This window comes from Ambystoma mexicanum, chromosome 6p (assembly GCF_040938575.1).
Source record: "Ambystoma mexicanum isolate Mex_15411 chromosome 6p, UKY_AmexF1_1, whole genome shotgun sequence".
NCBI lineage: Eukaryota > Metazoa > Chordata > Amphibia > Caudata > Ambystomatidae > Ambystoma > Ambystoma mexicanum.
In genome coordinates this window covers 495,358,509-495,384,612 of record NC_090935.1, presented here as the reverse complement: position 1 = coordinate 495,384,612, position 26,104 = coordinate 495,358,509, and the positions used below count along the sequence as shown (strand labels likewise).

The following is a 26,104-nucleotide window of genomic DNA, read 5'->3' as shown; positions in this document are numbered from 1 at the left end:
ATGCGCCATATAATCGTGGGGTTTTTCCTCCCTCCTTGATGTTACACAGCGTGGAAAGCACTATGCCATTTAAGGATGTCGAATGACCCTTTCCAAAGCCCGTCTGTTGTTTTGGAAGAATGTTATTTAACTCAGCCCAATATTCCAGTTCTCTTAACACGAGGCTGGAAAACAACTTACTTTCCACGTCAAGGAGGGTGATTGGTCTGTAATTCTGGGGATCTCTTCTGTCCCCCTTCTTGAATATTGGGACGATAATTCCCGTCTTCCAAGATGACGGGATCATTTTAAGACTCAAGATCCCATGAAACAGAGTATTTAATAGACCAGCCCACCTTTTGGGGTTTCCTTTCAGAACTTGATATGTTAACCCTCCTGGACCAGCCGCCCTTGAGGCTGAAGACTTAATTATAAGGGCATGGATGACCTCTTCCGTTATATCCAGATTCCATTGTACTCCGGAAATAGGGAAGAATAAACTCCCCCTTGGCTTAGTATATTTCTTTGACAGAAAGTTTACCCACTCCAACTCTGTGACCATATTTGCCTGAGCACTGGCTTGGTCCATCGATTGTTGGTTAATTAATGACCACCAAAAATTTTGTGAGTTCTTATTTGGAATTGCCTTAAGCATAGTTTCCCCGTCCTCCTGGGCCCGGAGCATTTGCTGCTGTTTCGACCATTGTTTATACTTACTTCTGATTCCCTTTATTTTAACTTCTCTGATTGCTATGACATGTTCTTCCCTTCTAATGGCACTTATTGCCCACCGCATCTCACGTTTCTTTTCCCAAGTTTGCTTATCAAATGTATGTTTATGGTTTTTTCTCATTTTCCCCGTCACACAGTTTGGGGCTTCAACCGACCACAAGAAGTCATGGAAAACATAAGGATTGCACATATCTTTCCATTTTCTTTCACTTAGCTCTTGTTTGCACTTATCCAATGCTCTGTTCAACTCCTCTCCCTCCCTTTTATATTTAACTAGCCGATTTTTATCATTATTTACTACTGTGCAGACCATCTGCATCTTTACCTTCCTAACATTCTTCCATTTTACCGACATTTCCAGACGTTTGTGGTCGCTTGTGCCTCCTTCCCTTACTCTCACGTTTTCACATTGAGCAAACATACCTGCTGATATAAACATATAGTCCAATATAGACTCTGAACCTCCCCGGGACCAGGTACTTGCTGCTGGAATGTCCCCCTCCAGGGATCCATTCCCCATTTTCAGATCCCATTCTTTAAAAAAGGATCTCCACATTTTTCCATTTGCAGAAATGGCTTTGTGGGTTGTTATACCTCTCCCTTTACCACCCTCCACACATTGGGAATTTAGATCTCCTGCCACCAACACATATGCATTGGGATAAGCCAGTTTTATTCTTGTCAGCACACCCGACAGACCGCCCAGAAAAATAGTAAGCTTCGAGCACGCGGGATTCCAATATAAATTTACTACTACTATTTGTTTTGACCCATTTGATGTATAGGCCTCACAAATTACTGCCAAAATCCCCTCTCGTTCATCTGAGATTATTTTTACTTCTTTAAAGAGAGTGGATGTACAGGCAAGTAGCAGGCCTACCTTTGGCCTTCCTTTCCCACTGGTTGTTGCTGGTTGGGTGATAATTCTGAACCCCTCCAATTCTGGCCCATTAACCAGCCAAGTCTCCTGTAGGATAACCAGGTCGTTTAAACCAAATATCTCCGCTCTCATATTGAGATTTCTAAACGAACTGGAGCCCCGCGTGTTCCAGCTCACTACCCTCATTCTCTCCCAACTAAAGGCAGGTATCACCCATGCCTAATTTCTGGCAAACCGGTGTTAAAATCTCTGGTAATAATACCCACATTGCCCGTTTATCCTCCTCCGATTTCTCACGGGTAGCCACCGGTGTTCTTTTTACTTGATCATTTTGTATTATTCCTCCTTCACTCCCTCCCTTTTCCCTTTCTTCCTCTACCCCCAAATATAGTGGGATGGCTTCGTATACAATTATACCTTGACTCTGCAAGAGATCTGCTGCATCCAGCACTGCCCTTGCTCCTACCTTAGATGTAAATCCCACTTCCACAAAATGGGTTGCTTGACTATCAGGAAATGTAATGTACTCAATATCACTTGATGATAATAGGTAAAATTCTGGTATCTTTTTAAACAATATCAAAAGTGACCCTCTATTTAGATATTTACAATTCATCTCATCTTTCTGACCTGGGAACCAGAGCCGAGGTACAGCAAACAGATTTATCTTTGTCAAAGCTAATTCTCTTTCAGCTCTTCCTTCTAACTCTCCCTCTTTTCGACATTCAGTTTGACTGTCTTTTAATTGCTCTGACGAGGCATTGTTTATTGCCCCTTCTTCTGAGGTTAATGGTAATAATAACTCCCCTTGGGTTACTATTGGTAGAAGGTTTTCTCTTGCTCTTTCCACTCCTTTTTCCAATTGTTCAGATGCCTTATTGGTCCTTTTTTGCCCTTGCAAAAATATCAGAGCTATTTTTAATACCGGAGCCCTTAACTGAGGAGAAGTTGTGGGCGCCCGTTTAACCCTAGGCAAAAAAATAGGGGCCCACTTTATTGATTTCTTTGCAATCTCCAATGGCAGCATACCCGCAGCTAGGCCAATTGAGTTTTCCAAGTTTTTACTGCCAATTTGTTCTGTTTGTATTCCTACTGTTCTCTTAGATTGTTCCTTAGTATTGGGGTTCCATTTTTTCCTTGTCTTCTTTTGATTGATTTCACACCCGATCACCCCAGAAGATTCTGTCTCAAATCCAAGGAGCAATTTCTCCTCTTTATTCTTCTTTTTCTTGTTCTGCTTATTAGGTAAACTCACTATATTCTGAATTAATTTGTTTGTATCAGAATTGCTCGCCTTCTTTCCCTACATGTTTTTTTATTTCTTTTCTTGCTTAGACACTTGCTGTGATTTATGCCTTGCATTTTTTGGTTTCCTTCTTCTCCCCTCCTCTTTTTTTGTGCAATTTGTTCTTTGTCTTCTGCATCACCCTCTTCCTTCTCCAAGTCATTTAGTTTTGGGGGGGACTCTTCCTCTATGCAGATCACCTGTACTTGTGGAATAGCTTCCGCCAGGTGGGCTAGGCGACAGAACTCTTCCATCACTGATGAGGATAATGGCGTGTCGTCCCAAATCACTGGAGATTGTTCTTTCGCGGGCTGTGCTGAGCGAACTAGTTCTTGCCCCTTATTTCCTTGGATCTGAGACAAGTTATACAGCATTGTTTTGATTTCTTTTCCATCTAGACTTATGCTTTTAAGCATTTTATTAATGTTAGCTATCTCCATATTTTGGGATGTCAGAGCTCCAGTCAGTGATGTTATTGAAGGAAGAATTGTACTGTTTATGGCCGTAGTAAGGCCAACTATTGAGGACTGAAACAGATCGAAATCTTTAGATATTTCTAACAAAATCCCAGTGTGGGCTTGAGTGTCACTTTTGGTTGCCTCCAAGACCCCCACCAAGGAATTGAGGACAAAATGTAGAGCTGTTAAAGTAATCTGGTTAGCGCTGTGCTCCTTAGTTGACAGACTTTCTAGAGGAATATGTTCATGTGTATTCGTTGGCGAATTCGTTGTCAGATGGGCCCCTAGACCAGTTTTGTTATTTATTATTTCATTTGATGGGGGATCAGAGTCTAACCCAGTCCCTGGTGGAATTACAGACAAATTGCTGCCATCCGAGAAGTCGAGGCTTGCCATTTGCAAAGAAGTATTTCTCCTTTCATCCACCCTCTCCTTCTTCTATACACTTTCTCTGCCCTCCTCTCTGAAAATAGTGATCTATAGTTCATTTAATATTTGAGGTTGTTAGTGTATAATCCTTTCCCCGTTTAAGCGTTGAAACCAATGAGGCAGCTATATGTCCCGGGTCTATTCTTCTACTCTGATGTAACCGAGTAGAGTTATGTATTTGTGCATAGGTTAGCTCGGGCTGCCCTGCTGGAATACTCATTTGCAACTCCTGCAAGATATTATCATGTTGGATTGGAACACAGTCATTTCTGGGGCTCTCCCCCTCCTGCTCCTTATGGTCGTCCGCCCCCGGGCCGCTTCTCAGATTATATCTTGTTGACATAATAATTCCTCAGTTGCTCTTTTGTATCGGGTCACGTCCGTCTGACGGGATCAAAGAGGTCAAAGCCTCCACAGTCTCCCGTTCCGCCTTTGTTCTTGCAGTGCTTGTTTTCCAGGTATATGCTAATATAAGTGGTTCTTTGCCTCTGTTGCCCAAATAAATTGCGTATCAAAATAGACTTATTATTGGCACTCGTTACAGACAGACGTTTACATTGAGGGGGACTTACTTGAGTTCCCCAGTATCAGCGTCTTTATGTGTTCCTGGATCTTAATACCTCAGCCGAGGTCCAGCCAAACAGCAAAACAGGCGGCAGCCCTTTTCGCGGCAGGGTTTATCGACGCAAGGGCTGCTGGGTCCCCTTTTTCTAGGCACTTCCTCCTTCCTCCTTCTTCCAGGAGGTGGGACCGGAGTCGAATTAAAGGTAAAGGCACCACTTCAGGCACCAGTTCAGTCCGTGTGCGAGCGTTCTCTCACAGCTGATCTTTGAAGTGAAATGCAGCAAAACAGACGGCAGCCCTTTTCGCGGCAGGGCTTATCGCCGCAAGGGCTGCTGGGTCCCCTTTTTCTAGGCACTTCCTCCTTCCTCCTTCTTCCAGGAGGTGGGACCGGAGTCGAATTAAAGGTAAAGGCACCACTTCAGGCACCAGTTCAGTCCGTGTGCGAGCGTTCTCTCACAGCTGATCTTTGAAGTGAAATGCAGCAAAACAGACGGCAGCCCTTTTCGCGGCAGGGAGGAGGAATTGGCTGCCATAACCGACCGCATTGGCGCACCTGCGATGGCATAGTCAGGGGCAGTGGCGCCATCGCCGGTCTACGCTACTCAAACTTACGAAACCCCAACTTGGCAATAGCGGAGGACACAAGTTTGAGCAGAAGGGGGGCAGCTGTCAAGACCACAAATTTGGATGGTGGCAGCGTTTATGGGGCAACTAGAAGAGAACCACAAGGGGCTCACCTAGCCTGCAATGCAGCCGTATTCCAGCAGAACGGTAATGATAGACCTACAGAGGGGGGGAAAGGGTTCAACAAGGGGACGGTAGGGCAAAGGAGTGCAGACGGGGCAGCGGACGGCGAAGGGTACGGGGGTGATGGTTATAGGAAGGGCAGGGGAGGAGGACCAGGGGTGCTCACCATCAAGGGACCATCACCGATCAAGGTGGAAAAATTACTACAATGGTTATTTCGGTACCCACTGGCACAAGAGAGGGGCCTACTGGTTGCAGGCTTCACAATGGGGGTATGAGATATCATATAAGGGGCCTCAGGGAGCAAGGACAGCAGAGAACCTGACGTCAGCTAGGGACTTCCCCGAGGTGGTAAAGGCAAAAATTGACAAAGAGAGGTCATTAGACAGGGTGGCGGGCCCTTACCTGATGCCTCCTTTGGGGGATTTAATAATTTCACCATTAGGGGTGGTGCCCAAGAAGTCAAAGTGAAAATACTGGCTAATACAGAACTCATCCCAGAGGGGACTCAGTGATTGATTGGTTGGAAGAGGCTGACTGCTCTGTCTCTTATGCATCATTTGATCATGCCATCAGCCTGGCCAGGAAGGACGGAAAAGGGGCACTACTGGCTAAGGTGGACATTGAGGCGGCTTTTAGACTGCTCCTTGTGCACACAGGGAGTTTCCACCTATTGGGTTTCCAGTTCAAAGGGGGAGATTTATGTCGATCGATGCATGCCGATGGGGTGAAGCATATCATGTGCCTATTTCGAGGCATTCAGCTCATTTTTGGAATGGGCTCTAAATGAGATGGAAGGCTCAACAAATTCATAAACTTGGCGGGTGAATTGGGAGTGCCCCTGGCGGGGGAAAAGAAATCAAGGCACCTGCACAAGGTATTGAGGGGTGCATTGGGCATCGAGATTGACAGTATTAGGGATTTGCTGCCTTGCCGATGAAAAGATACTCAAATGTAATTCAGACATCTACACAGCGCTAGCAGGCAGCAGGATCACAGTGAGGGCTATCCAGTCTCTAGTGGTCGGCCTAATCTTTGCGAGTAGGGTCATCCCAGCTGTAAGGGTATTTGCCAGATGCCTCGCCTCTGCCACGGGGGTGCTACGAAAGGGTGGCACAAGGTACATTTAAGCACAGGTTTAAGGGAGGATCTGCGGATTTGGCTGGAATTTTTAAGGAATTTCAATGGGGTTTGCCTGTGGCAGGCCCCCTGGGTCGCCTGCTCCCAAGTCTAGCTCTTTACCGACGTTGCAGGGTGACAAGGGTTTGGGGTAATCCTGGGGAAGGAATGGTGCAGGGGAGACTGGCCTAATGCATGGATCAGGAAGGGATGGAGCAAGAACATCAATGTCTTGGAATTGTTCGCCACAGTATTGGCTCTACACCTATGACCCAAGGAATTGGCCAACAAGCGGTTGGTAGTATAGTCTGATAACCTGGCAGTGGTACAAGTGGGCAACACTCGGCGTGTTACCCAGCAACCCTAAATTTGCTACGACACATGGTGAGGGTGGGCCTGAAAATAAACACAGCCATAAAAGCATGCCACATCCCCAGGGAATATAACGTTGCAGCTGATGCACTTTTTCGTTAGCAGATGGCCCATTTTCGGAAGGTCCACCCAGAGGCCCAGGTAACAATGACACCGTTCAAAAATCACCTCTGGAACTTAGTGTGCTGGGAAAAGGCATGAGGGAGCTAGCATCAATGGCCTTGTCGGAGAGGACCAGAGATGGATACAGCAGAAATGTTAGCATCTTCTTGCAGGCAACCAAAGACAAAGGGTCGGACGACTGGGGACACAAAGTTCAGCGATTCTTGCTCTGGGCTAGGAACACAAAGAAAGCGAAGACCTGGGTGGCAGCACATCTCAGTGCTATTACATTCCACATCCAGCTGGCGGGGAGGGGAATCCAACCAAGGGTTTTCTGGTGACGGTAGCTCTGAAGGGGTGGGACGGAGGAGCGCCACCTCGCAAGGACGATAGGCGGCCCATCCTCTTTGATCTCCTGAAAAAGATCATGTCAGTACTGGAGTTCGTGTGTTACTCCTGGTATGAACACACCTTGTTCAAAACTTGTTTTGCATTAGCTTTCTTCGGGGCCCTGCACATCAGCGAGTTGGTGACCAGGGCTATGGTAGATCCAGACCAAAGGGCACTATTGACAAAGGACGTGGCCATAAAGGGGGAATCCTTGCAAGATTAGGCTATCCAAAACAGAACAGCAGGCAAAAGGGAAGGTGATGGTGTTGAGAAAACTGGGGCAGGATGCCTTTTACCCAGTGGTGGCCATGTCCACATTCCTGGGTGCATGTGGACATGGTCACCTTACCTTTTCTCACACAAGGATGGCTCACTTCTCACGCAATTCCAATTCAGGAGAGTTGTAGAGGCAACGCTAGTCAGGGCAGGGTGAGACCCAGCCTGGTATTCACCACACTAATTTCAGACAGGGCTGGCCACAACAGCATACAGGGAAGGTTTGGGGATGATTTGATAAAACGCATTGGGTGATGGGAGTCAGACAAATTCAAACTCTACATCAGACCTGAAGAAGGGCCATTGGGGTCTAGAGTGTGAGGGAGGGAACAAGGGGGGGGGGGGAAATAGGTTGGTGGGGGACCGCATGGGGGGATTTGGAATCAAGGGGTGGCAAGGGGGGGGTCATCAATGAGCCATTGGGGGTAACCTGCGTTGGGTCGTTGTCCATTAGTTTGTGGCCAGAGCAGCAGAAAGAGCAAGGAAGGCGAGACGGGATGCTAACCTGGGTTTCTTGCGCACACAAATTTGGTGGATCGTAAAAGGAGGGTTGCGTTGGGGACAACTATAGGGGGCACTAGAGATGGCATCACGGCAACACAGCCCACCGGACATTTTAGTGCTGCACATGGGGGGCAACGATCTGGTCCCCATGGGAAGAAAGGAACTGATGTCGGCTATGCAGGGGGCTCTTTCGCAGGTTGTGGAATTTCATGGCACAGAGGTAGTTTGGTCCAAAATAATCCACAGACAGGAGTGGCAGGGTGCAGCTTGTCACAGGGCAATCAAGACGTCTAGGAGGAAGATGAACTCGAGGATGGGGGCATATTTAAAAAGTAGGGGCATGGGCTGGATCAGACATCCATTGATCACACTGAAGACACCAGGGTATTTCGGGGGGGAGGGGGAAATAGGACCCACTTGTCAGATGTAAGAGTAGCACCAATTACCATGAAATTGAGGGAAGCCTTGTCAGGTGTGGGGTGCGTATGAGGGCCCGAGGGGAACAGGGGGAGCCACTAGGCCGGGGGGGAGGGGGAGTGCAACCAGAATTACGTACCCAGGAGGCCACCGCCTGGGTACACGGGGGTGGTCCGCACCTATCAGCAGGGTAGCTTTGGGTCAGGTTTAAACTCAGTGGATGCATGAGAGACACTTGCAAATTAAGGAGAAGACAGAGCTGGAGCTCGTCTACAAAGTTCAACACGCTGCCGGACGTCCAGAGGGCCCCTCTGAATGTCATATTGTGAGGGTGAGTGTGAATGTGAGTGGGTAAGCGGAATTATGGGGAGTGCCTTGCCCCGGGGCAAGCCACGACCTGGTGTTGGGGGAAACACTCTGCCGCCGGTAACCAGCAGAGAGTCATGGCGGAGTCACAGGTCGATCCCATAGAAAGCACTGACAGATCCCATAGGGGACTGCGCAGCCAATAGCTTAGAAGTAACGTTGCCCAGGAGTACTAGACTCAGGAAAGGCTCCAGGAAAAGGGGTAGAGGTTAGGGGGCTTGGAAGTCCTTCCAACTCCAAACGTGGGGGTGGGGGGAATGGAAGGGAGAATGGAAATTGGAGGGGAAAGGGAAGTGAAGTTGTGGAGGAACGAGAAGAACGTATTACATGAAGGTTGGATAAAGGAAGAATTTGGGGAATGGATAAGGAGGGTGGGGTAAGGAAGGAGTGGGGTAAGGAAAGAAACAGGGAAAGGGAAGTATCTAGGGGAAGGTGAAGAGTGGGGCACTGAAAGGGCCATGCAAGGGGGTAAAGGTTGGCAGGTCTGGGAGGAATTAGGTGGTTGGGGAAATAACTGGCTGGTGGATGAATACTATGAACCGGGGGCGGGGAGGGATGGACAGGCAACTTGGGGAATAGATAGAACTGAATATGGATGCAAGGGGTGGCAGAAATGGAATAAACTAAGGGGGGGCGGAAGCACTGGCGGAGGAAGAAGAGACTAGGAATAAAGGGGGGGTTTTAGGCCGGGGCTAAGGGGTCCGGGAGGAGTGGGGGGGGGGAAGAAGGAAAGGATTTGGAATTATAACGAAAAAGAACAAGGAGGACAGGTAGAATAGGGAAGAAAGAACTGAGAATTAGAATATTAGATGGTTGACAGAACACATGAATAGAAAATGGAAGTGAAGAAAAGACATGAACACTCAGCACTAGAATTAGAATGTTATAACAAGTGATTAGAATTAAAATGAAAGAAAAGTGCATGAAAAAGAAAATGAAATAAAGAAAAACGAAAGTGAAAAGTAAAGAAAGAAATGGCCACGGATAGAGAGGGAATGTGTATGGAGGGACAGTCCTACCTGGCAGTGTCCACTGACACCGGGGGGGGGGGGGGGGGGGGAGAGAGTTGGAGGGGGTGCTGAAGAAGCAACGCCCAGCATAGAATTACCTGAGGTGTGGTAGAGAAACGGATCACCTGTAAGATAAATCCTGGTTTGGGCAATAACGCTTGCTGCAGCATTTGTGACTTCCTCCTTTAAAAACTGGTCTTGCCTCTTTATTTGGGGAACCTTCGAGAGGTCTTGGCAGGGTGGGGGAGGAAGGGGTGCTGAATGTGGTGAGGGGGCTGGCCACATCCAGGAGAGAGTCAGTTAGGGGCACCGAGTACGCGGGTGCTCCGGGCACGGCACCCGCAGGCAGAATGAAGTCGGGGCTGAGCCCCCCCCCCCGCCAGAGAGAAGAGACGTAGTATGGATGGCCCTTTGTTCCATCCATACCGTGTCTCTCTCTGGCCCCAAAGCGACCTTATAAGCTACTGTCAACTGGCTGAAAGCGCAGAGCACCTGCCGCGTGGCTGGGATTATGCGAGACCATCTCTCTGAGTGCAGAAGTTGCCATAGGTGTGTAGCAGATCAGTGAGACTTTTTTAGAGTGACTGCTCCACCGAACACTCCTGGCAATGCAAACAATGGAAATATACTTAGGGAGGATTGATCTTTTCAAAAACAATAGCTAAACTCCCTCCAAATTATCAATTTTGGTAGAAATGTGCAATAGTGTTTTTTTTAAAAAACAGATTGAAGGATTTGTACAAAATAAACCTGGACTAAATGTTTCAGGATAGGATTATTTAAAATGGTGCAAGGGCTTACCTAAGGAACCAAACAGGTCCTTTCAGGGTCCGCTAATCTAATATGCAGTCTCAGGGATGCAGCACCAGCTTGCTCCTTGTCTGTAAACTTACATCACAGAGCGAGTGGTGGTCGCTGCCCCCCATTGTCACCCTAGCCCCGACATCAGGGCTAAAAAACCTGTGAGTTTGTCGCATGGCCCAGACATAATACTCTTGCCGAAGCTAAACAAAGGCTGTGCAGCAGCCATCGTGTTAGGAAAATTGATCTGGGACGTGGGGAGGGGCTCTGGAAGTCTCTCACTACCACCTCTAGTTACCAACTCCAGGTCGCTCTTTACACAGCTAGTGGCCATGCCTGCCCCCACCCCCCCCAGCCCTTGTGTGTCCCATAGGGGGGGGATTTGTAATGTGACTTTGCTGCAACATTTTGCATCAGTTTGGCTGAACACAGCATAAAAAAGAGCATTGTGGGCCAGCGGGTCCAAATACAGGAATGACTCTGAGATGTGGCTGGACTATGCCAGCAGACAAGAACAGTTCACCTCAGCTTCCAATGCGGTGCCTGAAGTAGCCAATCAGCTGTTAAGTTACAGAGGATGCTAATTACATATTGCACAGTATTTGTGCGTTGTTGTTGGGTAGCCCACCGCAAAGCAATCTTCGTGGCTGTGTACTGTAACGCAGAGGTATTCAAACTGTGGGGGGCGCCCGGGCACGAGACTTGCCTGAAATTGAAAAAAATCGTTTTTTTTTTAAATTAAAAAAACGTTTTCTTTTAAAAGAGGGGAGGAGAAAAAGCCAGCGCGAGATGGGACATGCACGTTTGTGCAAATCTCATTCACCCATGGCCCCTGTCACACATGCTCAGCGCCAGGCCTAGGGTCAGTGGGAGTGACTGACTCAGGAAAGACACTGCTACATCTGTGCAACGAGTGCACAGATGTAGAGGTACACCCAACCCAAAACGATCTTTAGAAATGGCTTTGCATCCGTGCCTCCATTTCTAAAAATCTTTTTGGGTTGAGTGTATTTGCACATCTGTGTAGCCCTCTTGCTTTGTCTCCATTTTTAAAATCGTTTTGGGTTGGCTGTACTCCTACATCTGTGCACCCCTCTTCCGAAGAGGGGTGCACAGATGTAGAAGTACACCCAACCCCCAAACCAAAACGGGTGGAGAGAGGGGCATGGACTAGGAGGAGCACTGTGCAACTCTCACACTCTACCGCCTCCAGGTAGTGGATGGGCCGAGAACGGGGGCCCTCGAAAGCCAGATTTTCTGTATTGCAGAGTGAGCGGTCAGACACCCGATTGCATCTACACCCATTAAGCCTTAAATATCTTCCAAATGGAATCCAATAGCGCTATATACACTTTACCAGGCATGTGAGGGATAGGTCTTTGAAAATGGGTCAAGGGTATTGTACTATAATCTAGTGCTTCAGAGTCTAGATCACTGGACACAGAGGGGGGGCATGGATTGCGATTGGCACTCTGACCTCCCAGGATGCACTCCTCCACCTAGGACATGGCTCTGGCTTTTAGACATGATAAGAATGGCTTTTCTGTGTGGCAGAGTGCCCACCTTTCCTTAGGAAGGGGTCAGGCAACGCACCTTTTATGGCTTAAATATCTTCCAAATGGATTGTAATAGTGATTCCAAAACACACAGAGTTAACATCCCCTAGGTTTGTTTGTATGGCCCTAGTTGGCCAAGGGGGTGAAATGTAACTACTGGTAGCTGTTTGTGCCAGGCCCACCAGGCTCTTCTAGGCTACAGGAATTACCTGAATAGCTCCCCTGCATTTTCAGTCCTGTACAAGTTGCCTCTGCAAAGGGTACATTCGGCATCAGTTTATGTGTGTGCGTGGCACTGGATGAAGGTTACTTACTCTGTCTGATTTAGGGGACACTATCCCAAGCAGAAGAGTAAGCCTTCAGTTTATAGACCAGCGTTCCTTGGTACTAAATGCCCTATTCAATCCTGATCTGGCCGCAAAGGTTCAGTGGAGGATAGCCATTGCCAATTGGCAAGCAGCCACCTAAGCACATGGATTCCTATAGTTGATCTGGTGCCTTCATGTATGAAATCTTCCAACATATGCACTCCACACTAGCACATTGAGAATGACCCAATCCCTAAAGTTCCCAGTGGAACATGATCTAGCTGGCTGACAGCCACCAATTAATATTGCCCCTAGGATAGCCTTGACTAACAAAGGTTCCTGCTCCAGTGCCAGCATTCAACAAACAGTAAACATCCCCAAAACCAAGACAAGCTCCATGAAAGGGTCTACCTATATGATTGGCAGCGTCTGCTCGGCATAGTTGTAATTAGTTATTTATAATGCACTTAATACCCGAAGGTTTCTAAGCACAGACCCAGGGATCGAACCTGTGTTGCTCTGCGTCGTCTTGCTTCCAAGACGAGCGCATTGCCCCTGAGCTATCCTACCGATTTGCATCCACATTGCAAGATAATGAGGTTTTAAACTATACAGGCATGCTGTTGAAAGAGTTCAAGGGGCCACCATCTCTGCTTAGAAGATATGCATGGTGGAGCCACAGGCTGCCAACACTTCAACTCCATCGTTCTTTATGTTAAAATCTTTGGTCAGCAATCATTATGTTGTAGCGTATCACAATAGAAAATCAGTGTGCTGCCTGAAGGTCCTGGAAAGTGTGCAATGGCAGATGGTGTCAAATGAAAAACTCAATATCATATCATAACAGGACATTGCAGAGTGGAGGGCAGTACTCTGGATGGCCCAAGCAACTTCAGTGGCTGAGAGCAACAGGGGAGAAAATGTGGACGGGCCAAGCAACTTCAGTGGCTGAGAGCAACAGGGGAGAAAATGTAATGTTGGTTCTACCACGCTGTTGGTTCGCTATACTAGAATCTCTGGTGCACTGACTGGCTGGTGGGACTCTCTGCCTGTCAAATTAAATGATACCAGACGGGGAGGGCCAGCGCAGCAATAATGCAATTCTTTGAGACAGTATTGGGGCCACAGCAGAGGAGCACTAGGATGCACCAATTTGCCCCTACACTTATTAAAACTGTCCTATTGTAAGGGTGTAAACGTAATCACTTATAGGCACTGCATTTTTGCAGTTGAAGTCAGGGTGAGATTACATTATTTGCCCAGGATCACGCACTAAACAGCAAAGCAGGGATTTTAACCCACTGCAATTTGGGCATGGCCACTTTTTTCCACGCTTTACTTGCAATAAATATTTAAGCTTTGGGTGTCAAGACGTACAAGAATACTGTCCTATAGAGTCTTTACTCTTCCCTTAATTGGGAACTTTTTGTTGTTGTTAGTACTCCACCTTGCAGCTGTACCTTCTGTTTAGCCAGCATTTTGTTCTCCCATCCTAGTTGTGTTGCTCTGCCTTTTGAGGGCTACTACGCCCTGGATGATTATAGATGGGTGGAGTAGAGGCAGTGATGGCATACTGGAATGCAACTGGAAGGCTTGCATCTCCTTCTTACTTGACTTTAGTATATGCAGGAGTACATGCTAGCCAATGTTTCCACTGTTCTGCGCCCTCCTCCCCCCCCTTGCACCAAGTTTTAGTGACTACCTGCAAATGCAGTCATATAAATGCCGGTGATGTCACTTCCTATATTTGGGCACCCCGGGAAATTCATAAGTCGGCTCCCCTGGACGTTGTTGTGGGATATCCCCGCCATGGGACTATAGGGAGCTGACAACATGTTGCTGTCTCTCAGATCACAGCATACAAAGCAGGGACGAGCCATTATTACCTCTGTGTCCAGAGTGCAGTCACCTTGGACATATCACACAGCGGCCAGGCGGAAGAAGAAACGGAAAAGGACAAACTCGTACTCTTATTGGAGCTTTACCTCTGACATATCTTGATTCTTCGCAATCACATACTTAAAGCTTCACCGCTTGAGTTGCAACGGATGCTGTTCACAGGCGCAAACGTTCCCCGTTTTGTTTGAACTTTTAAAATGACTGACTCCCCCCGTTCAACAAAATGCCATCTAGTCTGCACGCACGTTAACATGGCCTCTGCCTTTCCCTAGTAAGAGGCGTGTCTTCCTCATAGTGTAGCGCCCTCCCTCCCTGCTCCCTCTCACCCTGGCTACACACGGAGGCGTAGAGCTCACAGGAACTGCTTTTCCTCTCACCTCCGGTTCCTGGACATGTTGAACGCGATCCAGGGCACGAAACGATGCCTGTAAGACTTCCATTTCCGTAGCAAGTCATTGAAGAGCGAGCGGCAGAACACCATTATCGGCCACCATAGTAGCTCACAAGAACCTGCTGCACGCCGGGGAGAGAGTATGACATGGCGAGGAGAGATGGGAGGGGCGAAAGATGGGTGCAGGGTGGAGAGAACGTCCAAAACAAATACGAAGTGCCCCACTTTTAACATCCATCTGGCAGTGCTCGAAATGGAAACAATTGATTGGGGTAACTGTCACCCCTTTGGAAGGGTGGGGCTGTGGGGAGGAGCCCCCCTATGTTAGGTTGCAGCAAAACAAGCCTGTTCGGTCTGGAAACACCCTTTCCAGACCTCCAGACTAGTTTTCGTTGGTGCCGGTGCTTCGATGTCCGCATTCCTGTGGTGTCCTGTGGGACTTGCAGTTCCCGCCACCTGACATCCGGGCGCCAGGACTTGTAATATCCCGTGGCACCGGGATATCAGTTGGCTGAAACGGTGTTACGAGGTCTGTTATGAGGTGAGCAGCAACCCACCAGTTAAACCTGCAGGTTACCACCGACCTCGTAATGCGGCCCACATACCTCTTCATAGAACGTAATCTAGCTATTTTCATTAAAGCAAAGAGCATTATGGGAACATCATAATGTCCACAATTTTAAATGTTAAACATGTCTTTTAGTGATTCAGTATGAAACCCTTTTAAGTGAATAATGGACTTCTGTTTTGATTAGTCACAGTATTCACCCTAATGAAGAAATGTCTGTAAATTGCAGGAAATAAATACTAGTTTGGATTGCTGTGGCACTGTATGTGAGGCTTTGGCAGTTTCTGCCTGCAGTGCTGAGTCTTCTGAAAGCCCTTTACTGGTACGTGCAGGGCTCTGTGCCGAGTGTTATAAAAGCATGCTGCTCTATGAGAGTCATGCGCTGGCTCCTGGCTCTGGGCGAAGGAACAGCGCTCCAGCAAGACATTTTTTGCCGGAGCGCAGCTCCATCTTGTGGACAGGTAATGAGAATGGGAATATCTCAAGTTTATAAAATATTACTGACATGTCCTCTGCATTTCTTTTCCAGGTGTGTAACAGCTAGATTTACATTAACGGGTTAAAATGAGAAAGCACTGAGCAAAAAGAGAAGCGGCTAAAGAGAAAAGACAGTCTAAAGAGATGGAACAGAAAAAAGGCAGCGCTCTTGGCAGACCCCTCATGTCCCCTTTAAGCAGCAATCGAGGTTTAATCATCTGGAACTGGATGCTGAGGGGGAAACGAGCACTGGCAAAGCCAACAGGATTCTATGTCAAGATGGAGACGAGCATTAAGCATTATCTTCTATTTATTCTACTCTCCAGCAGTTTCAACAAAATAACATAAATTTAAAAATGTCTTCTTTTAAAATAACATTTTTTTTATTTTTTACAAACTTCATATCCCATCATTCCTTGTAGTCCCAGTGTCTTAACCATGTGACCTAGTCCTTCCTCTTCCTCTGTTCCTCCTCTTTTCCTGCTCTCCAAAGATAAGTACTATCCTTCATTAGCTGTGCAGTATCATGTATTTATTGTATGATTCATCGTGGCTAAAAGCTAAGTTACATGTTATTTGACTGCATTAGAGAATAGCAGAGAGTAATAAGAGGGGTTGGCGGCCCCGTGCCGCACTACTCGACACCTCAGGGGCTCGCCGATCTCATACGGGTTCATTCGCGGCTCCGAGTTCGCTCCAAAGAGCAGGCAACCCCCACCCTTGGGGGGGCGGAGCAAGCAACACGATTGGGAATCAATCTCCCGACAGAGTCAGAGAGCGGCCCGTCCTCGTGAGGACGTGTGCCGCAGAGAAGCAGCCCCCACCCTTGTGGGGGTGGAGCAAGCAACGCGAGCAAGGCAAAAGCTCCCATCAGAGCCAGGAGCGCGGCCCCCACACTTGCGAGGGCGGTGCCGCCTACTGTAGACAAAGCGAATAACAGAGCTAATAGCTCGTAGCTCAGAGCCCCCACCCTTGGGGGGAGGAGCCAGAGAGTAAACGCTCCAGGAAAGCGTCAGAATAAGAAGTTAAAGATACCGCACAGGGCTACGGAGTGTAATTACAAGCTCTTTGTGCTCGCAAGCGGATTTACAACTGATAAGAGCAGTGTATTTGAGACGTGGGATACAAAGAACTGCCCCTGGACAGATCTGCACAACTAGATCCACAGTACAGACAAGGTGCAGCCTCACAGAGAGAAGTGAATCAGTGGGCGTGCCACTACACCTGGAAAGGTATTGTCAAGGCACCTAACAGCACTAAAACATGGCAAACTTTGAATGGAGTAAAGAAGCACAAGAGGCAGTTGAAGTAGACCGGAACGGGAAATTATATATATAATGGTAGGAGACGTTTATGTAACGTAATTATATTTATTATATTCAACATTTAATAACATAAGCAAGTTAAATGTAAGAAAGGAGGAGGGAAGCTGCTAACAGTAAAGGGAGCTGGGCAGTTGTCTTTTGACTGCAGCTCTCTCTTCTAGAACTCTAATCACACCTGGATTCCAAGCATTGTGATTCTACATGCTATAATGTAGTCAGGCATGTCCCACTGAGATCAGGCAGCTCCAACTATGAGGTTGTAGTACTACACATCTCCTTCCCTTTCTATTGTTCACAAACTATGTACAGAAACTGACAAACAATTGTTCTAGCTGGTTCATGTAAATTCCACATAGTCTTCCATCCTCTTCGGCAAACGATAAGCTCTGCCAGATCTGGACATGCCTCCATCATATCTGGAGGTAGTTGGCAAAGAAAATTGAGATTGTTCAGATTTGCCATCACATTTCTTCTTAACAACACTATAACAATCACTCTTCACCCTACCGTTCATATTTTTAGAAATTCTAACATTTCTGTCCATCCTATGCCCTACATTTCTCTTTTCTTTCTCATTAAAAACCTTACTTTCACACATCCAAATTCTTTCTACATTCCATATTCTTTTATCCTCTGTTCTGACAGCATGACGAAAAGCCTCTATAACCTTAATGGGTTTGGACCATTTGCATGGTCCACTTCTTAGAGCAGGAGGAAGTAAAACCTTGACAAATTTACCAATAGCTGTGGACATATCATATTTGTTGCTACGTACCTTCTTATCATAATTTATCTTGTTTCTCTTTTGCATTTCCCTAATTTTTTTTTTTGCATTTACTAGATTCTTCTCTATTTCCTTACTTTCTTTGATAAGCCAAATGGGAGCCAATTTTGTGTTTGCCTTCCTTCCCCTACTATGCTCAAAGGGAGAAATACCTGTACTGGTATGTGGGGTAAAACGATGTGCAATTACTTTCTCCCTGACAGCATTTTCCCAGTCCATCCCATTGGCCCAAGCCATCCTGATGGTTTCTTTCAATATTTTATTAAAACGTTCCACTAATCCATTGGTTTGAGGATGGTAAATGGAGCTGGTCTTATGCTCAATGGCAAATTTTTTACAGAAGTCTGCCACTTCTTTAGACTTAAATTGGGTACCGTTGTCAGAAAGAATACTTCCTGGATACCCTTCCCTCTCACAAATATTTGATAAAAATTCAACTACAGTTTTGCCCGTGACACTGGAAGTAATTAAAACCTCTACCCACCTGGTGAGGAGGTCTATGACTACCAAAAAATACTTTTGTACACCTTTACAACATATGGGACCTAAAACATCCATACTTATATCCCTCCAAGCACTATTAGGAATGTCGGTAATAACCATTGGTTGCCTAGAACCCACACACTTTTTTTCATCATCACAACAAAGGATACATTCCCTAATATATCGCTCGATCTGCAAGTCGCAGCCAGGCCACCAATAGTCATTCCTAATTCTTTGCTTGGTCTTTACTACTCCTTGATGACCTTCATGCCCTAGTTCTATAATCTTTGAACGAAGCTCCATCGGAGGAATGACTTTATCTCCTCTCATCATAAAATCCCCTTGTACATAAAGTTCATCTGCAACAGGCCAAAAAGCACTTAAGTTGGCTTCTTCAAATTTAGATTTCTTCATACACTCATGACTTTGAATCAATTCTTTTAATTTCTTGATGTCATGATCATTTGATTCGGCATGATCCCAATCATCCTTTGATATGGAAGAAGTTTCCACACAGAAGACAACTTCCATGTCTTCATCTTCATCGACCACCTCGGAAATGTTAGTTAAGCGAGATAAGCAATCAGCAGACACATTCTTTATTCCTGGAACATATGTCACAGTGTATTTGAACTCTTGCAGCATCATGACCCATCTTCTCATCCTGTTGGAAACTTTATTAAGACCCTTTGACATGAACACTTGAGTTAAGGGCTTATGATCAGTTCGAAACTCAACTTGGTTTCCCCATATAAAGCTCCTAAATTTGTCAGCTGCCCACTTGATGGCTAACGCTTCCTTCTCTATAGTGGCATATGAAATCTCTGCTCCCTTGAGTAATCTCGATGCAAAAGCAATTATAGCTTCGTGCCCATCCTTCTCCTGGGACAACACAGCCCCCAGGCCCACATTGCTGGCATCCGTAGTGATGATAATCTTGTCACTGGTACTAAAATTCTTTAATGCAGGAGCAGAATTTATCGCATTCTTTATACACTTGAATTCATCTTCACATTCCTCATTCCACTCAAACACTTTCTTCTTAAGTGCCTCTCGTAATGGAACAGTATGGATGGCAAAATCCTTGACAAATTTAGAATAGTACTCAGCCATACCAATAAATGTACGAATCTCATCCTTGTTACTTGGGCTTGGCATTTCCACGATGGTGTTGACTAATTGTGGTTTCGGAAAAATTCCTTCTGCTGTAATTTTATGTCCCAAATATTCAATTTCTGTGCAATTTATCTTGCATTTGTCCTTGCTCAAAGTCATGCCTGCATCGCATAATTTTTTACATACATGTAATAGTCTCTCGTCATGTAGTTCTTGAGTGATAGCATGAATCAATATATCGTCTTGAAAGCAAATGACACCTTTGGTATCTTTGAACATCCCATGCATAACTTTCTGGAACACTGATGCCGCCGATACTAATCCAAACGGCATTCTTTTAAATTGATATAAACCATCAGGAGTTATGAACGCAGTCAATTTCCTTGAACTTGTGTGAAGTTTGATTTGATGGTAAGCAGATGATAAGTCAAGAGTTGAAAATATTTTAGAAGGTCCAATGGTAGACACAATTTCTTGTATATTTGGTAACGGATGCCGATCAGGTATGACACATTTGTTCAACTCACGTAGGTCAACGCAAATTCTAAGTTTTCCAGATTTTTTTCTTATTACAACAAGTGGTGAAACCCATTCACTGGCATCAATACTTTCTATGATTCCATCTTCTTCCATTTTCCTTATCTCCTTACTGACTTCCTCTCGTACAGCTAACGGAATGCTTCTCAATCTTTGAGCTATAGGTTTTTGGTCTGGTTTGAGTAATATCTGATGAGTATAACCTTGCAGACATCCAATTTTATCTCGAAAAACTTTTAGTAAACCAGCTTTACCTATAACATTGCTACCATTAATCGATTCAGAATTGCTACCACTTATAGACAACACTGATTCCGAGTTGGTGGAATCGACTTTCACTCGTAATTTACTTTGGTGAGTCCAACTGAGTAGAGCAGTTTTCCCTTCACCAGTGATGTATATCTTGCCTTTGGCAACTCTGTTCTTAAATTTCAACTTTCCCCAATGCCAACCAATGACATTGATCTTCACACCTCCTTATGCTCTTGGATTGATATCCGTCTCATGTAAAAACTCATGTTTAGTCTTGTTCCAAAATCGTCTTGGCAGAAGCGTATATTTTGCACCAGTATCAACCATCATACATACTTCATTTCCGTCAATAGACACCATGGCCCTTGGACTTTCCAACACTTCTTCATCGTCATCATCATCAGTTATGGTGCATACACAATCCTCTTGAATTTCTTTCTCACTGCGATCACTGTCAGAATTGTCTCCTATCCAGTTCATAGCATTGTCACGTGATCTGCAACATTTAGAGAAGTGACCCTTCCCTTTGCACTTGCTACAAATGATCTTTAGTGCTGGACAATCCGGGTCATCAGCCCAATGATTCACATTTCCGCATCTATAACACCTTCCTTGGCGTTTACTTCCCACTTTCTTTGATTGATTCTCTGGAATGTTTTTTCTGGAACCCTCGTATGATGACCCTTTTTGACTATATTTGCTTGACCTTTTGTCCGTTTTCGACAAATTGTATTGTTTTGTGACAGATCTCCTTTTAATAATATCATTGTTGATCATGGAAATTGACTCCTCTTCAGGTGCATCATGCATTTTACTAATGGTGCTTCCTATTTTTACTTGTTTCAACTTGTTCTCTAATTCCTTAACACACTCTTCAGTGTGTTCTACTTCTTTTGCCACACGGAGAACAACGTCAAAGGAAGGATCACTTTCTGACCACAGTCTTTCCCTCACTTTACTACTGCGACACTCTAACATAAATTGGTCTCTGAGTCTCTCATCCAGTTGCTCATTGAAATTGCATGACTTTGCTAATTTCCTCAATGCAGTGACAAACTTTTCCACACTTTCTCCCTCCTCCTGTGTGCGTTTGCCGAACTTGTAACATTCTAAAATTATGCTCACCTTCTTTTCAAAATGTTTGTCAATTTTTTTTACAGCTCGTTGGTATTCATTTAGATCCACACTCTCCTCTTCTGGTAATTCTGGAAGTGTTTCATATTTTTCTTGCCCAACTGGACCTAAACAGTGCAAGAGTAATGACTTCCTCTTTTCTGCGCTACAATTGGGACCACAAATCACACCTGCATAATGTTCAAAGGATTTTATCCACCTCTTCCAAGGCAAGGCAGGTTCATCAGTGCTGGGCATAAAGAAAGCAGGCGGAGGCACACTGCTAAATGCCATGTCAACTTGATTTGGTGAGAACCACAAGTATGTGTATGATTCTGTCAGGAACCACAAAGTGCAAACTGTGCCAGTTCAAATTCTGCAAAAAAAACACAGTATGTGGGGCACAGTGATGTCCAGAAACCGTGTTGTGATCAGGTATTATATACTACCTGCCATTGTGCATGTATTTATTTTTGATTGAGTAACTGTGTTCAACCGCCTCTTGTCAGTAGAGAAATGGATCCTCAGTACCATTTGCAAGGTTGACATTCACTTGTGTGATACTCAACATAAACAATTCCTTAAACTTGTGATGTAAACCCCAGCAGGTAATATGCTTCTAATGATGACGTGGGTACCTTAATTGTTTCCAATGCACCGATTTGCATTGGAGAAATAGAACAAAAGTAAAACAGCGTACTGTCCCTTTAATGATTCCTTCCTTCTTCGGCGCATTCAACGCATGCGCGAACTTGGATGAGCAGTGTCCACGGAGAAAGCCGAAGGAAAGGCTGAAACAGCACGGCAACGTATAGCGCGGCCTAGCAGATCGATCGAGTGCCTCATAAAAGAAAAGCCGTCGCAGCTTGGTAATGTGCAGCGCAGCCCAGCAATAAATCGAGTTCCTTATATATTTTAATGAAGCGATTGGGACGTAGCGCCAGGACGATGCGTTGGGGCGAAATGCCGATCGTTACCTTCAGGATCTGGAAGACGGAGCCGCTGCTACACCCGGGCATGAGCGGAGCAGCTCCGTATACATGGATGAAGTACCCATCCCATCCTCGTCGCCAATGAAGTAGACCGGAACGGGAAATTATATATATAATGGTAGGAGACGTTTATGTAACGTAATTATATTTATTATATTCAACATTTAATAACATAAGCAAGTTAAATATAAGAAAGGAGGAGGGAAGCTGCTAACAGTAAAGGGAGCTGGGCAGTTGTCTTTTGACTGCAGCTCTCTCTTCTAGAACTCTAATCACACCTGGATTCCAAGCATTGTGATTCTACATACTATAATGTAGTCAGGCATGTCCCACTGAGATCAGGCAGCTCCAACTATGAGGTTGTAGTACTACAGCAGTCTACCCAGAAGACATAGCCTATAGTTTCAAGGAAGTGCTGGGCGATTCACTGGCTCAAGGGGTCAGACCCCTACAGGACAGACTACAGACAATAGAGTTGTATCTGAGCCAGAAAGATAAGAGCACCACGCTGAAAGAAAGCACGTCCACAAGGGTCACACCAAAGGGCCCCAAGTGGTGTAGTAAGGCCCGGAAGAGCAAAGACTCTTCTGACCCCCCGGGCCAAACGGAAGGGGCAAGTGCAATGGCCCTTGAAAGTTAAGACTTGGTTATTGAATTTCAGTTAAATTCTTGTCTGAAGAGGGTTAAAGTACTCCAGTGTTAAAGGTCCTAATACCCATGAATGGACTATATAGGGGCTGAATCTAGCGTTCCTAGCTTGTTTAGCGATATTCTCATAAGGAGGTCTAGGGGAACCTCGTATGTTGCTTCTGCTGTGGTTGACTATCGATTTATTACCGAAGACTAGGCGCACTCCAGCCTGTTACTCCCCACAGTGTTTGGTTTTTGTCTCATGTATATTTAAGAGATGGGGGCACGCGGCATGCATTGTTAATTTTGAAATTGAATTGTATGCTGTTTCCGTACCGCTTTGTGTTTTTCAAATGTAATTTTCCATATGGAATTATCGCGGTCTCCAGGCCGCGTTGTTTCAATGCTTTAACTGTGAATTTTGAATAGTATGTGGCCCGCGGGACATGTTGGTGGCAAAACGCTGTTACGGCATATTGTAGATTCAGGAGAGTACCTCAGACGCTTTTAATAGATTGAGAGAAGCGTTCATGAGAGAATCACAGGGGCCGAGCCTCGAGGCCCCCTACCCACTGGACGATAATATGGGCGATAGAGAAGAGGGTTTCCCAGAAGAGGAACCGGCAGAATCCCCTAACTCCACACAAGAGGATGCTGATAACGAAGGGGATGAGGGAAGCCAACCTCTGCTAAAGAAAAGGCTGAGAAAACTTCATAATTTAGAGGAGGAAGAAACCTCAGACATATTCCATCCGGAGGATATCCGGAATCCGAAATCTTCGGAATGGGTACCATCACCGAGGGTAGCAAGGTACATGACCCAAAGACTGCGGAAAGCGCTGGAGAAGGAAGTCAGACAGAGAATGAGAGCAGAGTGTCCAAGACCGGACCTGTCGGGCAAAGTAGTGGAAGCCCCAGAACTAGACCCAAAGATGCTATCTTTTGTTTCCAAGTCCAACAGAGACCCCAGGAAGGGTATAGATCGCTCATGGCGAAGCCGTCAGGAAAAGGTCCTCGACCTAGCTTGGCCTTTGGCTAAAATGATGGACCTAGCCGAGCGAGCTAAAGACACAGGAGAGGAGGTGGACCCAGGAGTCCTAGCGAACTGGGGTCAGAGAGCCGTAAGTCTCCTAGGAAATGCCAATTGTGCAATATCGTCCGAACTCAGGAGAGGGCTCTTTGTCAAGATCGATCACAAACTGGGAGACCTATCATCATATGAAGCAGGCGTGGCAGCTCAGGGACTATTGTTTGGAGAGACCTTCGGCAAAGAAATGGGGAGATTCGTAGGAACCTACACATCCCTAGGGAAGGCCCAAGCCTCCATGAAGAAAATCGTCCCTGGAAGAGTTTTTGGCGGGACCGGTCGGTACAGAGGTCGAGCGACCGGTCGCTACCAGGCATTCAGAAGGCCTCAAGGCAATAGAACCCAGTACTGGGAAAACAGACAGCCAGACACCTTCTTCCTGCTGAGAGGCTGTTTCCCTAGAGGAAGGTGAAGTAGAGTACAGGGAAGAGGACAGAACTTCCCCACACGTGAGAGTTTTTACATACCCACCAGTAGGGGGGAGGACAGCGGTATTGTGGGAGAATTGGCACTTGATTTCCAGCGACGCTTGGGTTCTGAAAACAGCAAAAGGCATGCACATAGAGTTTACAGAGACCCCTACCCAATACCAGGCGCCCCGTCCACTAGCCTCAGCGCAGACAGAGAAAGGTTTATTACACACAGAGCTGCAGAGCCTAGCGGAAAAACAGGCGATCGAACCGTGCAAGGCACATCCAAGGTTTGTGAGCAATATGTTTCTGGTTCACCAAAAGGACAAAGTGAGGCCAGTGATAAATCTGAAAAACATGAACGGTTGGGTAGTCTACAACCATTTCAAAATGGAAGGGACTCATCAGCTCAGAGACACTCTCAGACAGAACGACTGGTTAGCAAGGATAGATCTGAAGGATGCCTACCTGACGATACCTATGCACAAAGATTTCTGTCCCTTTCTAGCATTCGACTGGGACGGGCAATTATGGCTATTTGCGACGATGCCGTTTGGATTGGCATCAGCGCCATGGGCATTCACGAAGCTCATGAAGCCAGTAGCAGCAGCGATCAGGGAGAAAGGGATACAAATGATTATATATCTGGACAATATCCTGCTGATGGCCAACAGCAAAGAGACACTCCTCTACCAGACCAACTGGGTGGTGAATCTCTTGACCTCCCTCGGGTTTCTAGAGAATCGAGAGAAGTCAGAGATGAGACCAACGAGGAGGATAGAATTCCTAGGGTTTATTATAGACACCAGGAGAGAAACCTTAGAGCTCCTGAGCAGAAAAATAAGAGACATAAAAAGGGAAATAAGAACATGCCTCAGCAAAACGGTTATCTCGCTTCGCACAACAACGCGAGTAGTAGGCTTACTAGCAGCATCGATACAAGCAATATTTCCAGGGACTCTACACTACCGAGCCCTGCAAAGACTGAAGATAAAACACCTTCAGCAAGGTCTACGTTACCACCAATTAGTACACCTAGACCAGGAATCCAGAACAGATCTGGAGTGGTGGTTAGCAAACATGGAAGCATGGAACAGGGGAGCCATCTTCAGCGACCGTCCAGACCTAATAATAGAATCGGACGCCAGCATAGCAGGCTGGGGAGCTCGGTGCAGAGACCTCCAGACAGGAGGGAGGTGGAGCGCAGAAGAACTCCGATTACACATCAACTGTCTGGAACTGTTAACCTGATCCTTTGCGAACAAGGCTTTTACGAAAGGAAAAGTGAATTCATGTATTCTGTTGAAAATGAAGTAAAATATTAGGGCGCCTTGCGGGGTCCTGATATACCCAGGAGGGTACACATATAAGTATAAAAAAATCAGGATATCGACTGGCCGCAAGGGGGCGCACGGATGCAGATCCTCTCCGTGTGAGCTCTGCTCCTGGGATCCCCAAAAGTGCTTTGAGCCCCCACTTTTGGCCCCCCCACCCACGCAACAACGACGGTCGGAGGTTTATGAACCTGTCCCCCACTCAATAGGCGAAGACCCGGAGAAAATCGGAGCTGCCCTTCCCTAACAATCGCTCCGGCCCGAGCCTCTCCCCCTGGGCCCTCGATGCAGCGTCCTGACGAGCACCGCAGTTGCGGGAGATCCGGGACGACCGGCCCCCGCCCACTATCCCCCCGTGGACTTGCCGAGCCGCGCTGCGGCTCCCTTTACCTGCTGTTCCCTCCCCGCTCT

General features: G+C 46.3%; 1 protein-coding gene across 4 annotated transcripts in view; it reads right to left on the bottom strand.

Annotated features, from left to right (window-relative positions):
- The window catches only part of SETD9 (SET domain containing 9), a 240,609-nt gene extending 225,707 nt beyond the window's left edge, over positions 1-14,902 (bottom strand). Inside the window, exon 1 of one of the 4 annotated variants that reach the window (XM_069627307.1) lies at positions 14,572-14,902. In XM_069627307.1, the coding sequence (XP_069483408.1) occupies positions 14,572-14,650 (79 nt within the window). In that variant the 5' untranslated portion in view covers positions 14,651-14,902. Of the gene's footprint in view, positions 1-14,181; positions 14,249-14,280; positions 14,463-14,571 lie in introns of those variants that run through there. The other 3 variants (XM_069627299.1, XM_069627304.1, XM_069627302.1) reach the window with 3 other exon arrangements.
- Positions 14,903-26,104: the final 11,202 nt, after the last annotated feature.